The 13945-nt window shown below is 49.2% G+C and overlaps 1 protein-coding gene across 2 annotated transcripts in view; it reads left to right on the top strand.

Annotated features, from left to right (window-relative positions):
- Positions 1-13945, top strand: part of TRAPPC9 (trafficking protein particle complex subunit 9) — a 434372-nt gene that overhangs the window by 16300 nt on the left and 404127 nt on the right. For both annotated transcript variants that reach the window (XM_083144897.1, XM_083144898.1), the window contains exons 8-9: positions 3225-3441; positions 4970-5113. In XM_083144897.1, the coding sequence (XP_083001023.1) occupies positions 3225-3441; positions 4970-5113 (361 nt within the window). The remainder of the gene's footprint in view (positions 1-3224; positions 3442-4969; positions 5114-13945) is intronic.

The raw sequence follows: 13945 nt of genomic DNA, 5'->3' as shown, positions 1-13945 counted from the left end.
GAATCACGGGAGGGGTCATGAATCGCAGGAGGGGGGGGTCGTGGGGGGGCTGCGAATCGCAGGAGGGGGGGTGTAGGGGGTTGCCGTGAATTGCATGAGGGGGGCGTGAATCAAGGGAGGGTGGGCGCAGGGGGGTGGTGCGGGGGTCCGTGAATCGCGGGAGGGGGCATGAATCGCGGGAGGGGGGGTCGTGGGGGGGTTCCGAATCGCAGGAAGGGGGGTATGGGGGGTGCCGTGAATTGCGTGAGGGGGGCATGAATCGCGGGAGGGGGGGTCCCCGAATGTGTAAATTACGGGGCGGTCGCAAATCGCGAGAGGTGCCGAGGGGGCCCGCAAATCGCGGGAGGGGGGCGCTACAGGGGGTTTCGTGAATCGCGGAAGGGGGGGTCGTGGGGGGTTGCGAATCGCAGGAAGGGGGGTGTGGGGGGTGCCGTGAATTGCGTGAGGGGGGCATGAATCGCGGGAGGTGGGGTCCCCGAATGTGTGAATTAGGGGGCGGTCGCAAATCGCGAGAAGTGCCGAGGGGGCCCGCAAATCGCGGGAGGGGGGCGCTACGGGGGGTTCCGTGAATCGCGGGAGGGGGCGGCGCGAATTGCGGGAGGGGGGTCGCAAATCACAGTGGGGGGGGGGTGCTGTGAATTGCGGGAGGGGGGGTCGTGGGGGGCCCTTTTAATGCCGGGAGGGGGGGTCGCAGGGGTCCCGCGAATCGCGGGAGGGGAGGATGCAGGGGTCCTGCGAATCGCGGGAGGGGGCTCGCGGGAGGGACGGGTCGCTGGGGTCCCGCGATTTTCGGGAGGGTCGCGGGGGTCCCGTGTTTCGCGGGAGGGGGTGGTCGCGGAGGTCCAGCGAATCGCGGGAGGGGGTGGTCGGGTCTGGGATGGATATTAGACAGCACTTACATCGACAGCCATTACATCGACACCATTAGTTCGACAGCTCAATAGGTCGACATGGTTTTAGGTCGACATACCATTAGGTCGACATGTCATTATGTCGACAGCTCATTAGGTCGACAGCTCATTGGGTCGACATGTTTTTAGGTCGACACTGCCATTAGGTCGACAGAGTCTATGTCGACAGTCAAAAGGTCGACATGGGATTTTTCACTGTTTTTTGGCCGAAATGTCGACACAGTCGACATGGACACAGGTTGAAGTGTACCGCAGCTGCTCGCTATGCTTCGGGCACGGTGCCTCCCTGCGCTCGGCACACTATTTTATTCTCCCACCACGCCCTAGTGGATAGTAGGGCATGAAATACCGCCTGTCGGCACATGTCGGCTCAATAAACAGTGAAAAAACCCATGTCGACCTTTTGACTGTCGACATAGACACTGTCGACCGAATGGCAGTGTCGACCTAATGAGCTGTCGACCTAACTAAAAACATGTCGACCTAATGAGCTGTCGACCTAATGAGCTGTCGACATAATGACATGTCGACCTAATGGTATGTCGACCTAAAACCATGTCGACCTATTGAGCTGTCGAACTAATGGTGTTGATGTAATGGCTGTCGATGTAAGTGCTGTCTAACAATAGTCCGGATACCGGGGTGGTCGCGGAGGTCCCGCGAATCGCGGGAGGGGGGTCGTGGGGGTCCCGCGAATCGCGGGAGGGGGGGTTCACGGGGGTCCCGCGAATCACGGGAGGGGGGGTCGCGGGGGTCCCGAGACTCGCGGGAGGGTGGAATGTGGGGGTCCCGCGAATCGCGGGAGGGGGGGTGCGGGGTCCCGCGAATGGTGGGAGGGGGGGTCACGGGGGTTCCGCATATGGCGGGAGGGGGGTCGCGGGGGTCCAGCGAATCGCGGGTGGGCGGGGGTCCCGCGATTCGCGGGAGGGGGGGTCGCGGGGGGTCCCGCGAATCGCGGGAGGGGGTGTCGCGGGGGGTCCCGCAAATCGCGGGAGGGGGGGGTCGCGGGGGGTCCCGCGAATCGCGGGAGGGGGGTCGCGGGGGTCCTGGCAGAGGGTAGGGATGTGCAGGAGTAATGGTGGATGGTGGCTGTGGAGTAATGGTGGATGGTGGGCGTGTACTGTAGCCCTGGCTGGGCGGGGGGAGGTGATGTCAAGGGGGTGGAACGTCAGACACATGAAAGTGAAACTGTTTTACACAGGAACGTTCTCCACAGGGGTTGAGTGACAGATCTGGCTAAATATATAAGAGATTGTACACTTTATGCAACACAGCGTTGTTCTTTTTGTTTTGGCATTTATTAATCCTCTCTTTCAGCCTGATAGCATGCTGAGCTGTGTGCTGGTGCAGCCTTTTGTGTTTATACAAGGACATGGAGAACAGTGAGGCTGTTGGTGGTTAGAAGTCTATTTTTGTAAAACCTCGGTACAGTTATTTGCACATTTTTTAATTTGCTACCGACTACTGGTGCATTTAGTTAAGAAATGTTCAATGGGACCTTCATGCGGAGCTGGGTCTATGACTTCTATAGGAACCTAAAATGTGATCTGTTTCGGTATTTTGACTATCGGTCAGTGGGTGTCAGTATAATGACCATCGGTAAAACGTCCGCCGAGAAATCATACTGATCCCGTTGCCAGGTCGTACTTGTGCCTCTGGCAATAAAGACTGCGGTCCTAGAAAAAATAAAAATGATTATAGAATGAGCACAATTAGGGTTGCCGACCAGGGCCTTTTTTTCAATCCGGGGATTCCAGGGATCCCGGGATTGACATGCCCCCCACACAGACCGGGTCGGCCGGAAGCGGTGCCTCCAGGAGCGCCCGAGTGGGCGGCTGCATCAGAGAGGGCGGTGCGGCCAGGACTCAGAGGTGCGGTCTGGAGCGGGGATACGGCAGTGCGGCTTGTGCTGCGCAGAGCCACCTGCCGGGATGGGAAGAGCCCGAGCAGCAGACTGCACATGCGTAGTGTAATCCCGAAATCCCGGGATTGGATACTCCAATTCCAATATTAAAAATGGCAATATTGGGGCCAAATCTCGGGATCCTGCCGATCCCGGGATTGGCCACCCTAGGTACAGTGGTTTGTAATCTGCTACTTGGAATGGTGACTAAATATTTTGCTTAGACCCCAGCGACAGAATATCCGAACCTTGGGCCCCAGCAACAGACCAGCGTCACATCTGGCACCCCAGGTTTAATAGGGTTCTCTTTGTTAGTAAAGGTATCATACCCCAGTAATACTTTGAGACAGGACATTCTGATTATCGGTCATCTCTATACTGTCTTCTTAATATATTTTCCTACCTTCTAGCTCTCTGAGGAGGAGAAGATTCAGCGATACAGCGTCCTCTCCGAGCTCTACGAACTGATCGGTTTCCATCGCAAGTCCGCTTTCTTCAAGCGGGTGGCAGCCATGCAGTGTGTGGCCCCCACTATCCCGGAGCCGGGGTGGAAGGCATGCTACAAACTCCTGTTGGAGACTTTGCCCGGCTACAGCTTATCCCTGGACCCCAAAGACTTCAGCAGAGGTGACTATGACCTCAACCCATTGCCCAGGGAGACGTAGGGACAAATAGCCACAAGACTTACCGCCGTATATAAATTCCCAAGTTAAATGCCTGGAATTAATCCGTTCTTTTTTATGCCGTGTGCCGGCGACTACCACCTGGTCAACGGTGCCAGCTCCAGAGGGGGGGCTTCACGGATTAAAATTCAAATAGGGGAGATACAGGAACTGGCTCCAACTGCCATTCCAAACTGACCCACTGGCAGTTGGTATGGCTCCTCTATTTGAATTTGAACTGTGCCGCAGCCCCACCCCTGGAGCCGCCATTGGATCAGAGGCTAAGTGCCTGGGCGGTAGCGCCACAGCCCCGCGGTAAGTCCTGCAACTAATTAAATCCCCCCATAGTGCGTAACCACTACAATACCTTTTGCTTTCATCTAATGCTCTGATTTCGGGAAACTTACACTCATTATTTTTTTTTTTTTTTTTACAAATTAATAATAAAATAGATCCTACATTATAATTGGATACAAAATATACTTGAAACTGCAGCAGCCAATCAGCAAACAGCTGTTATCTATCTAGTGTTAGTTAGACAATGAACATAAGCGATCCTGTCGATGTTACGGTTACATTTGCACCGAAATGCCCTGTTAGAGAATGTTCCGCGGTGACCGTGCCCCAGATTCCATCCCATAGTCCGTCCGTTGCCCCCGGCAGAGAAGTCTGTGTTTCCCACGGTAACTCTCCGCGCTCTGCGGTCTCACTTAGTTGCGGTATATTGTTTCTCTTTTGTCGGCTACATGAAAGCCTCGTCCTCTGTTCCTCTTTTATTTCTGTTCACCGCGGTGGTTTTTTTTTTTAAGTCCATTTTTTTTCACCGCTCACAAGTTGCTAAAGTATAAAAGCATTTAGAAATCTGTGTTTAATATTTTAATTTAGTTTGTGGCCGCCGCCAGCAAAGCTTTCAGCGGCTGCACTAGCGCACGCTACCTAATCTGTTTAAGCAGCAAAACAAAAGGGAAAGAAAAGGAGAAGTCTTTTCTTGTGTGAGGGGGAAGGAGGGTGAGGGGGGGGGGGGGGGGGGGGCAGCGCTGGTCTTGGATTGTTGGGGGGATAGAAGCTGGCTGGATTTTTAAAACTAGGGAACGGAAATTTGTGGAATAATAATTATTACCGCTGATTGTAACCTTTATATTGTGACTAGTAAAAAGGGCCTGAAGGTTTCCCAGTATGTATATAGAGGCATTTACTGACCCTTAACCCCCATAAATCAGTTTGTGGGCCAGATATAATATCTGGGAATATAACGGCTAGATTTAAAGCTGCATTAACTTAAATCAAAACCAGGTTGCTATTGGCGGTAAGTTCTGCGTCGCCGGTAGTTATGCAGTGCAAAAACACTGATGATAAGTCCGCACAACTGACTTGTCTGCACTTTGCGTCAGTCCCTATGGGTGTATTCAGTAATAAGGGACGGTCCTGGTACGATGTACGGACAGTAGTTGTAGCTTTTACAGACCGTTGTCCTTCCTGCTGTTCCCCTGCAGGTGCGCACAGAGGATGGGCGGCAGTACAGATGCGCCTACTACATGAGCTGGTGTACGCATCACGGAGGATGGGGAACCCTGCGCTGTGTGTCCGCCACTTGTCCTTCCTCCTGCAGACCATGCTGGATTTTCTGTCTGACCAAGGTATGTCCTTGCACCAAGCTCTTTATATTAATCTACCTGCATTGTTCTCTTTATGGATGTTTAACAAAAAACAAATAACCTTGTCATGCTCTTCACTCACTGGCTCCCCCCGCCTGTGTCGCGCATTCTCCGCCCCACACCTGTGTCGCATGGTCTCTCCCCCTACCTGTGTTGCGCGCCCCCCCCCCCCCACCCCACCTGTGTCGAGTTGTCCCGTCACCCCCTTTTAAACCCAGCCTGTTACTTAACAGTAACTAGTTGATTGGCCGGTGATAAAGTACCAGGCACTTTATCACTTCTCCTTCTTTATCACTGCTTCATACGTCTACCCTCCAGGCGGTTAGTATGCTAAACAGTCTGACCAGCAGGCCAATGATAGCATCTGCCATCTCTCTGCTCTGTATCCTGTGCATTGCTCGGCAATCTATTACCCATACTGAGTGATGTTTCTTTTTTTCATTTGGTTGAACTGGCGGTGTGATCGGGTCACACCTCTGTGGTTTGGTTGCCGGTAGCAAATACCGTCCCTCCTGTTGGCACGGTGTAGGCTCCATGGATTAAGCGTGCTGAAGGAACCTGAGCCATTGGCACCCCTTCGCACAGAGTTTATCTGCCCTCTCCTAATTGCACTGGAGGTGGAACAGGGACAATGCGTCTGTTTTTCTTTTGCAGGCTATAAATAGTTTGTGTTCGGCAAAGACTGATGACCGGACTTCGTCTTCTCTTTGCTGAAGTCAGTGCAGAGAGATGGGGTTCTGGATGCGGAGGAGAGTTGCCAGATCCTCTGTAGTGCTCTGTTATTCCTGTCATACGGCGCTACTGCCTCTGTACCCACATGTTGCGCCTATCGGCGAGATGTAGAGCTATTGGGCCTAATTCAAACCTGACCGCAAGGCAATTATTTTTCTCAGACTGGGCAAAACCATGCTGCACTGCAGGGGGGCAGATGTAACATGAGCAGAGAGAGTCGCCGGCCTCTCAGATAGCGGTGTGCCGCCAGCCATTGGCACATGCGTCCCGGCCAGGAGGATTTTCTTGGCGTTCCTCTCGTCCAAATAATCTATCTCTCGAGTTGGTTTTGTTTCATGGACAGATTAAGACGCCGCGGGCGGATGGTGCGTGAAATGAAACCGCTCAGGCTCGCAAAAGGCCTCGATTCATTAGCAACGCGCCTCGATCTTATTCTGAGGGCTGAGGCACATCGGTGCCAAGCTCAACATAAGACAGCCAATTCCTCATGCTGGGTTACACGGGAATTGGCACAGTGGAGTGACAGCCGCCTGTCTCGTCGTCTCATCCCTGATATCGCAGGCAGAAGGCTGAAGGTTGGGAGCTCTACGTCCCAGAGCCTTGGGGGCTTATTCACTGCGCAGGGTGTCCGGCTGCCGACGCCGCACAATCAATCGCACACTCTTATAAGGGGTTGCCGGTTGCTGTGCGGAACCTGTGGTTGGGGTACATATGATATCCCGCTACTCGCTAGCGCCTGAACCTAACCCCCATAACACATAAACCTAGCCCCCCCTCCCACATCCTGATCCTAACCTTACTCGCTAGCGCCTAAACTTAGCCCCCGTACCCTGGAGCCTAACCCAACCTCCCCCCAGCCTAAACCTTCATGTCTCCATTCCTGCAGGATTGTTCCTGTAAATCTCTGAGGTCGGGCTGCTTTGTACCGGGTGTGGTATAGGGGTCCGACTGTCGGGATACTTCCTTCCTTATACATAACAGAGGGCTTGGCACATAGGCTCGTATAGTAGTGACTCCTCTGCAGGACACAATGGAGGCAGCAAGTTGCGGTATATTAGGCTGTAGGCAATGCTGGGGTACATTTTATGACTTGTACCATCGCCTGTCGCCACATCCATGTGGACCTGGCAGAATCTGTCAGGGAGAGGTTGAGGTGTAGAACTGGATCTGGAGACTGTCGGAGGCGATGTACAGGGAGACGTCCCGAGGGCTTAGTAAGGTCGGGACAGATGTAACAACGAATGATATTCTAGTTCTCCCTCAAAATGGTGCTCCAGCCAATCAGCTCTGAGCTGTCATTTCTCAAACACATTACAGCTGATTGGCCACAGCACAATTAAGCGAGAACAAGAGTAACACTCATTGGGGGTGGATGTCTTAATCCTTAAAAAGAGATAAAAAACGCAATGGTGATAAAGAGGGATAAACATCCAGGAAATCAGCTCCTAACTGCCATGTTATAGGCCGTGTTTGGAAAAATGGCAGTTGGGAGCTGACTGGACATTTAACACTCTTTATCACCCTCCCATTTATCTCTTTTTAAGTCTTAATACATCTGCCCCATAGTACACTGGCAATAGAGTCATGTAGCTGTGACCAAGGTAGAATCCAAATGGACCTAATCACAGTGACAGACAAAGGAGGTCAAGAGATGGTTTTTGGAGATGGGGTGGGGGAGGAGGTGAGATGTGTCAAGTGTTGGAAGGGGATAAACTTTGAAACAAACCGGTGTCCCTGCAAAAATTGCTTTCACTTTCTTTTATGACATCTTTTAGCACACAAAGGAGTCATTTGGTCAGTGGAGTGGCCTCTAGTGGTCAGTGGCGGGATATATATATTGCTGCTTTATAGTCCGATATTAGCTTATGTGCCATATATCATTCTACCTTCTAGCCACATTACCTTCTCACTGGTGATGACAACAGGATTTAATTCTCCAGGTGGCGCGGTACACGAGCGGAGATTAGCGGCGGCAGCCGGACAGCGAGCAGCTGACACTTAGTTTCCAAACTTTGGCCATAAAGCGTGTGTGTTCTCACTGCAAACTGTGCGCTGATGGGCTTAGTGCAGCCCGGTTTAAGTGCGCTCCGTGGTCTGGACCAGATCGATGTTATATTTTCATTATCCCAGCTGCAGATAATGTTTGGAATGACCGAGTCTATTAAAGAAAAAGCTAATTTACTTTGGCTCTTAAGCTGATTGAATGACGGCGCCTTTCTCCGTCTGAAGGATGGCGGTTCTGTCGCCCACGCTACTTGAGCTGTATTATGTTCCGCTGCTTCTGAAAGGAATAAAAATGTAGCCAAATTTAACTTTTAAAGAAGGGATATTTTATCCCTGGGATGATTAGACGGGCCTGTTACACGTCTGGCGGCGGGAACACGGGGAAAGTGCTCAGCGGACCGTAGCCTGCACGCTCTTCCTATCTCTCAGGGCTTTGTTAAACATTTAGCCCTGTAATTGTCTTAGGGATCAGCAGATTTTTTTTTTTTTTTAATGTTCAGATTGTGAGGCGTTCCACTTGTTAGGCCTAGATGCTACACTGGGTGACCACCTGTATGTAAGCAGAGGTTGTCATTTTAAATAACTATATAAAATGATTCTAGATTCATCCTTTGGATCTCAAGGTTACGGGAGGCCTTGGCTCCCTCGCCCTTGCGCCCTGGGCGGTGGCACCACCTGGTTACAGCCCTGGATGTTGGTGAGTGCCAAAGTTATAATGGTCTATGAAGTATGAAACCAAGACATGGGAATTGAAACCAGATTCAGTTTCCCCACACAGTCACATTTGTGGAACATCCCCGGCATAGTGTCACAGGTGTCTTTTGCCCCTGATGCCTGTAATGTACGCTGAGAAGAGCTATTTATACAAGGTGGCGTAGTGGTGAGCAGTCCTGTCTGTGCAGAGTTTGTTTGTTTGTGTGTTACCTGGTTACCGCAGTCACTTATCTCCATTCGGAACGTTCCTCCACATAGCACCAAAGATTGACTTTAGGAACAGATATCCCCTAATTCCTTAGCCAATCATTACTTGGCATTATAATACGACGTGGTGGGTATTAATAGATCATCAGTATCTAGGTGCTGTAGGTAGGTCATCAATCGGCGGAGGTTTGGATTTGGGCTAAAATATCAAAACAAAAAAGTTTCAAAAGTTATAAGTTTACTTTTTGACACTGTCGAACCCTCTAACTAACGCTGACCCCTATCCCTGAAAATGTACAAAAATGTTTTATCCCTTTTTACCGGTCGTTCTTAAGCACTTTTGATAACTGATTTGTTGACTTTTTTGTCGGCATACGGTCACTAGGTCGACAAGCATTAGGTTGATAAACATTAGTCGACACCACTAGGTCGACAAGGTCATTAGGTCAACATGGGGATGTCCACAGGCAAAAGGTCGACATGGGTTTTTTGCTCGCAGATTATCGCATACACACTGTATCTGTACATAGACACACTTGCTCGCAGATGACCGCATACACACTGCATCTGTACATAGACACACTTGCAGATGACCGCATACACACACTGCATCTGTACATAGACACACTTGCTCTCAGATGACCACATACACACTGCATCTGTACATAGACACAGTTGCTCGCAGATGACCGCATACACACTGCATCTGTACATAGACACACTTGCTCGCAGATGACCGTTTATACGCTGCATCTGTACATAGACACACTTGCTTGCAGATGACCGCTTATACACTGCATCTGTACATATACACACTTGCTTGCAGATGACCGCATACACACACTGCATCTGTACATAGACACACTTGCTTGCAGATGACAGCATACACACTGCATCTACACATAGACACACTTGCTCGCAGGTGACCGCATACACACTGCATCTACACATAGACACACTTGCTTGTAGATGACCACTTATACACTGCATCTACACATAGACACACTTGCTCGCAGATGACCGCATACACACTGCATCTGTACATAGACACACTTGCTCTCAGATGACCACATACACACTGCATCTGTACATAGACACAGTTGCTCGCAGATGACCGCATACACACTGCATCTGTACATAGACACACTTGCTCTCAGATGACCACATACACACTGCATCTGTACATAGACACACTTGCTTGCAGATGACAGCATACACACTGCATCTACACATAGACACACTTGCTCGCAGGTGACCGCATACACACTGCATCTACACATAGACACACTTGCTTGTAGATGACCACTTATACACTGCATCTACACATAGACACACTTGCTCGCAGATGACCGCATACACACTGCATCTGTACATAGACACACTTGCAGATGACCGCATACACACACTGCATCTGTACATAGACACACTTGCTCTCAGATGACCACATACACACTGCATCTGTACATAGACACAGTTGCTCGCAGATGACCGCATACACACTGCATCTGTACATAGACACACTTGCTCGCAGATGACCGTTTATACGCTGCATCTGTACATAGACACACTTGCTTGCAGATGACCGCTTATACACTGCATCTGTACATATACACACTTGCTTGCAGATGACCGCATACACACACTGCATCTGTACATAGACACACTTGCTTGCAGATGACAGCATACACACTGCATCTACACATAGACACACTTGCTCGCAGGTGACCGCATACACACTGCATCTACACATAGACACACTTGCTTGTAGATGACCACTTATACACTGCATCTACACATAGACACACTTGCTCGCAGATGACCGCATACACACTGCATCTGTACATAGACACACTTGCTCTCAGATGACCACATACACACTGCATCTGTACATAGACACAGTTGCTCGCAGATGACCGCATACACACTGCATCTGTACATAGACACACTTGCTCGCAGATGACCGTTTATACGCTGCATCTGTACATAGACACACTTGCTTGCAGATGGCCGCTTATACACTGCATCTGTACATATACACACTTGCTTGCAGATGACCGCATACACACACTGCATCTGTACATAGACACACTTGCTTGCAGATGACAGCATACACACTGCATCTACACATAGACACACTTGCTCGCAGGTGACCGCATACACACTGCATCTACACATAGACACACTTGCTTGTAGATGACCACTTATACACTGCATCTACACATAGACACACTTGCTCGCAGATGACCGCATACACACTGCATCTGTACATAGACACACTTGCTCGCAGATGACCGCTTATATGCTGCATCTGTGCATAGACACACTTGCTTGCAGATGACCACTTATACACTGCATCTGTACATAGATACACTTGCTTGCAGTTGACCGCATACACACTGCATCTACACATAGACACACTTGCTGGCAGATGACCACTTATACGCTGCATCTGTACATAGACACACTTGCTCACAGATGACTGCATACAAACTGCATCTGTACATACACACTTGTTCGCAGATGACCGCATACACACTGCATCTGTACATAGACACACTTGCTCGCAGATGACCGCTTATATGCTGCATCTGTACATAGACACACTTGCTTGCAGATGACCACTTATACACTGCATCTGTACATAGATACACTTGCTTGCAGTTGACCGCATACACACTGCATCTACACATAGACACACTTGCTGGCAGATGACCACTTATACGCTGCATCTGTACATAGACACACTTGCTCACAGATGACTGCATACAAACTGCATCTGTACATACACACTTGTTCGCAGATGACCACATACACACTGCATCTGTACATAGACACACTTGCTGGCAGATGACAGTTCAAAGTCACACTTGCTCGGAAATGACAACTTATACACTGCATCTATACACTTACAGTTTAGTAAATACTGCAAAACATAAAGCAACTTTTACACCAAGACACAGTCCTATATATTAGTTTAGGCTCTCCATAGCCACGGACCACCAGGTAATAACTTCTTTGCATATTATCCATACACCTCTACTACACAGTAGGCCAAGTTTGTTTTTTAGGGACTAAGCTGTATAGAGGCAAACACGGCCTGGTCACGCTGAGCTGTATTTCTGTATAGACTACCCACGGTTCTGTCTCTGGCATGGTGGCAGCCGGTGTGTAGACACATATACCGTAAGCTTCCTGCGGTAAACTAGAAAAAACATACTACTGGGATTGCTAATGGTACAAAGAGTTTATTCAGCCATAATGTCAATATTGATGCAAATAAGCAGTCTAATATGGCGTACATACGGTTCAATTTTGCTTATATAAACAGAATCGAAAACAAATGGACATATGATTTCAGTTCGATCCCGATGCGCGGCATTGAATTTGGATAAAAAATAGACGGTGCAGGCAGGACTATGGGGTCCATTCAATTAAGGTGCCCATACGCTAGTAAGATTTATCTTCAGATCTGGCTGGTTGGAACAAAAACATGGTTATGGATGAGTGACAGTTTGTCAGTTTTCCAGCATTTCCAAGCAAATGGTCAACTGTCATTTGCTCTCATCCATAACCATGTTTTTGTTCCAACCAGCCAGTTCTGAAGATAAATCTGCGTGTGTATGGCCACCTTTACAGTTGGCTCTATTCTGACATGCATTTGTCGGAATGGATGCAACAATACCTATTCAATTGTGCGGCCAAGTCCGACTGTCGGATTTGGCTGCTGCTGGTCGCCCGGCATCTATCTTCCCGGTGTCTATCCTCACCGCCTGCCGCCGTTCCGCTTCACCTTGCTCCCTGGAGAGGAGATGAGCAGGGAAACCTCTCTGTGCTGACGGGGACACGAGTGTGTGTGTGTGTGTGTGAGACGCCCGCGTGTCCCCATCAGATGGGAGCGCCTCTTCACCAGCCTGCACTGGCGATTCCCTGACCTTGCTGAGAGCCGCTACATATGTAGTACAGATCTGTGCTATATAGTCCAAATCAAATGTGTACCCCACGCCGTGGGATTCGCTTGAATAGAAAAGGAATCGCACAGTGTGTAGATCCCTTAACATTGACTCGGATGGTTTCCTGGTCTCCAAAGGTTTTTCCCACTATGTAGGAAAGAACTCAGCGACATTGTCACATCTACACGCTGTCCCTGCACAATTACTGCGGCATCCAAGTGCATTAAATATTTAGAACGTCATAATATCATATGAGTTCTATAGAGTCCACACTTATACATATAAAGCCCAGGAAATACCTTTGGGATAAAAGTGTTTGTGATTATAATTAGTTCTGGAATCAATTCCCGGCTTCCCCGGACTTCCCAGGAGTTTTCACAAGAAGTTCAATATACAAAATAAAAATATATAGTGCAATATGATTAAAAAAGTGACATTTATAAAAAAAAAAGCAACAAGCCGCCCCCCCCCCAATATAAACGTACATAAGAAATGTGCACAGTATCTTCAACAATGCCAAATCTGCTTATCTGAGCCAGAAGGAACGTCAGCCGATCATACAGGGCCCAGAACACTAGTATTTTACAGGCCCAACGCGTTTCAACCATTTATTACTACCAGCACTTCATCAGCAGGATGCATCTGTAAGCACTGTAACCAGCAAAGGCAATTGCATTCTAGCTTTATTCATGCCTCTCCCACATGTAGCTGGGATTCTTAAATCAGGTAGAAATGATTGTTTCCTTATGATTTGTGGCTCTCTGATAAAACTACAAATCCCAGCATGCCCTACCACAGTATTTCTCTTAGGTAATGTTAAAGCTGTGGCAGTGCATGCTGGCATGTGTAGTCCCACAAAAGCTGAATATATAAATATACTTATTTCCATTTTTTTCTATGTACCTGCACAATCATTTCCCTATGATCTAAAATAAATAACTTAACTCCATGCCAACATGGATAGTTCATACCCCCACTATCCATGTTGGCATGGAGTTGATTTTAGATAGCGTGGCGAGCGTAGCGAGCCACCGAGCCGGCAGCGTGGGCGAGCGAAGCAAGCCCCGGCGGGGGAATCAGACGCACGGCGCCATACACAAATACCAAATATAGCTTTGATATTTTGAAAACAGTGATTTCACAGGGGTTTTCTTTGGTAATTGCGTGGCGCTACTTCAGGTTAATCATAGATTTCTTAATACTTATC

This window comes from Crinia signifera, chromosome 5, assembly GCF_055691185.1.
Source record: "Crinia signifera chromosome 5, ASM5569118v1, whole genome shotgun sequence".
In the NCBI taxonomy this organism is placed as follows: domain Eukaryota; kingdom Metazoa; phylum Chordata; class Amphibia; order Anura; family Myobatrachidae; genus Crinia; species Crinia signifera.
The sequence above is the reverse complement of the archived record's forward strand: the minus strand, read 5'-3'. Positions and strand labels throughout refer to the sequence as shown.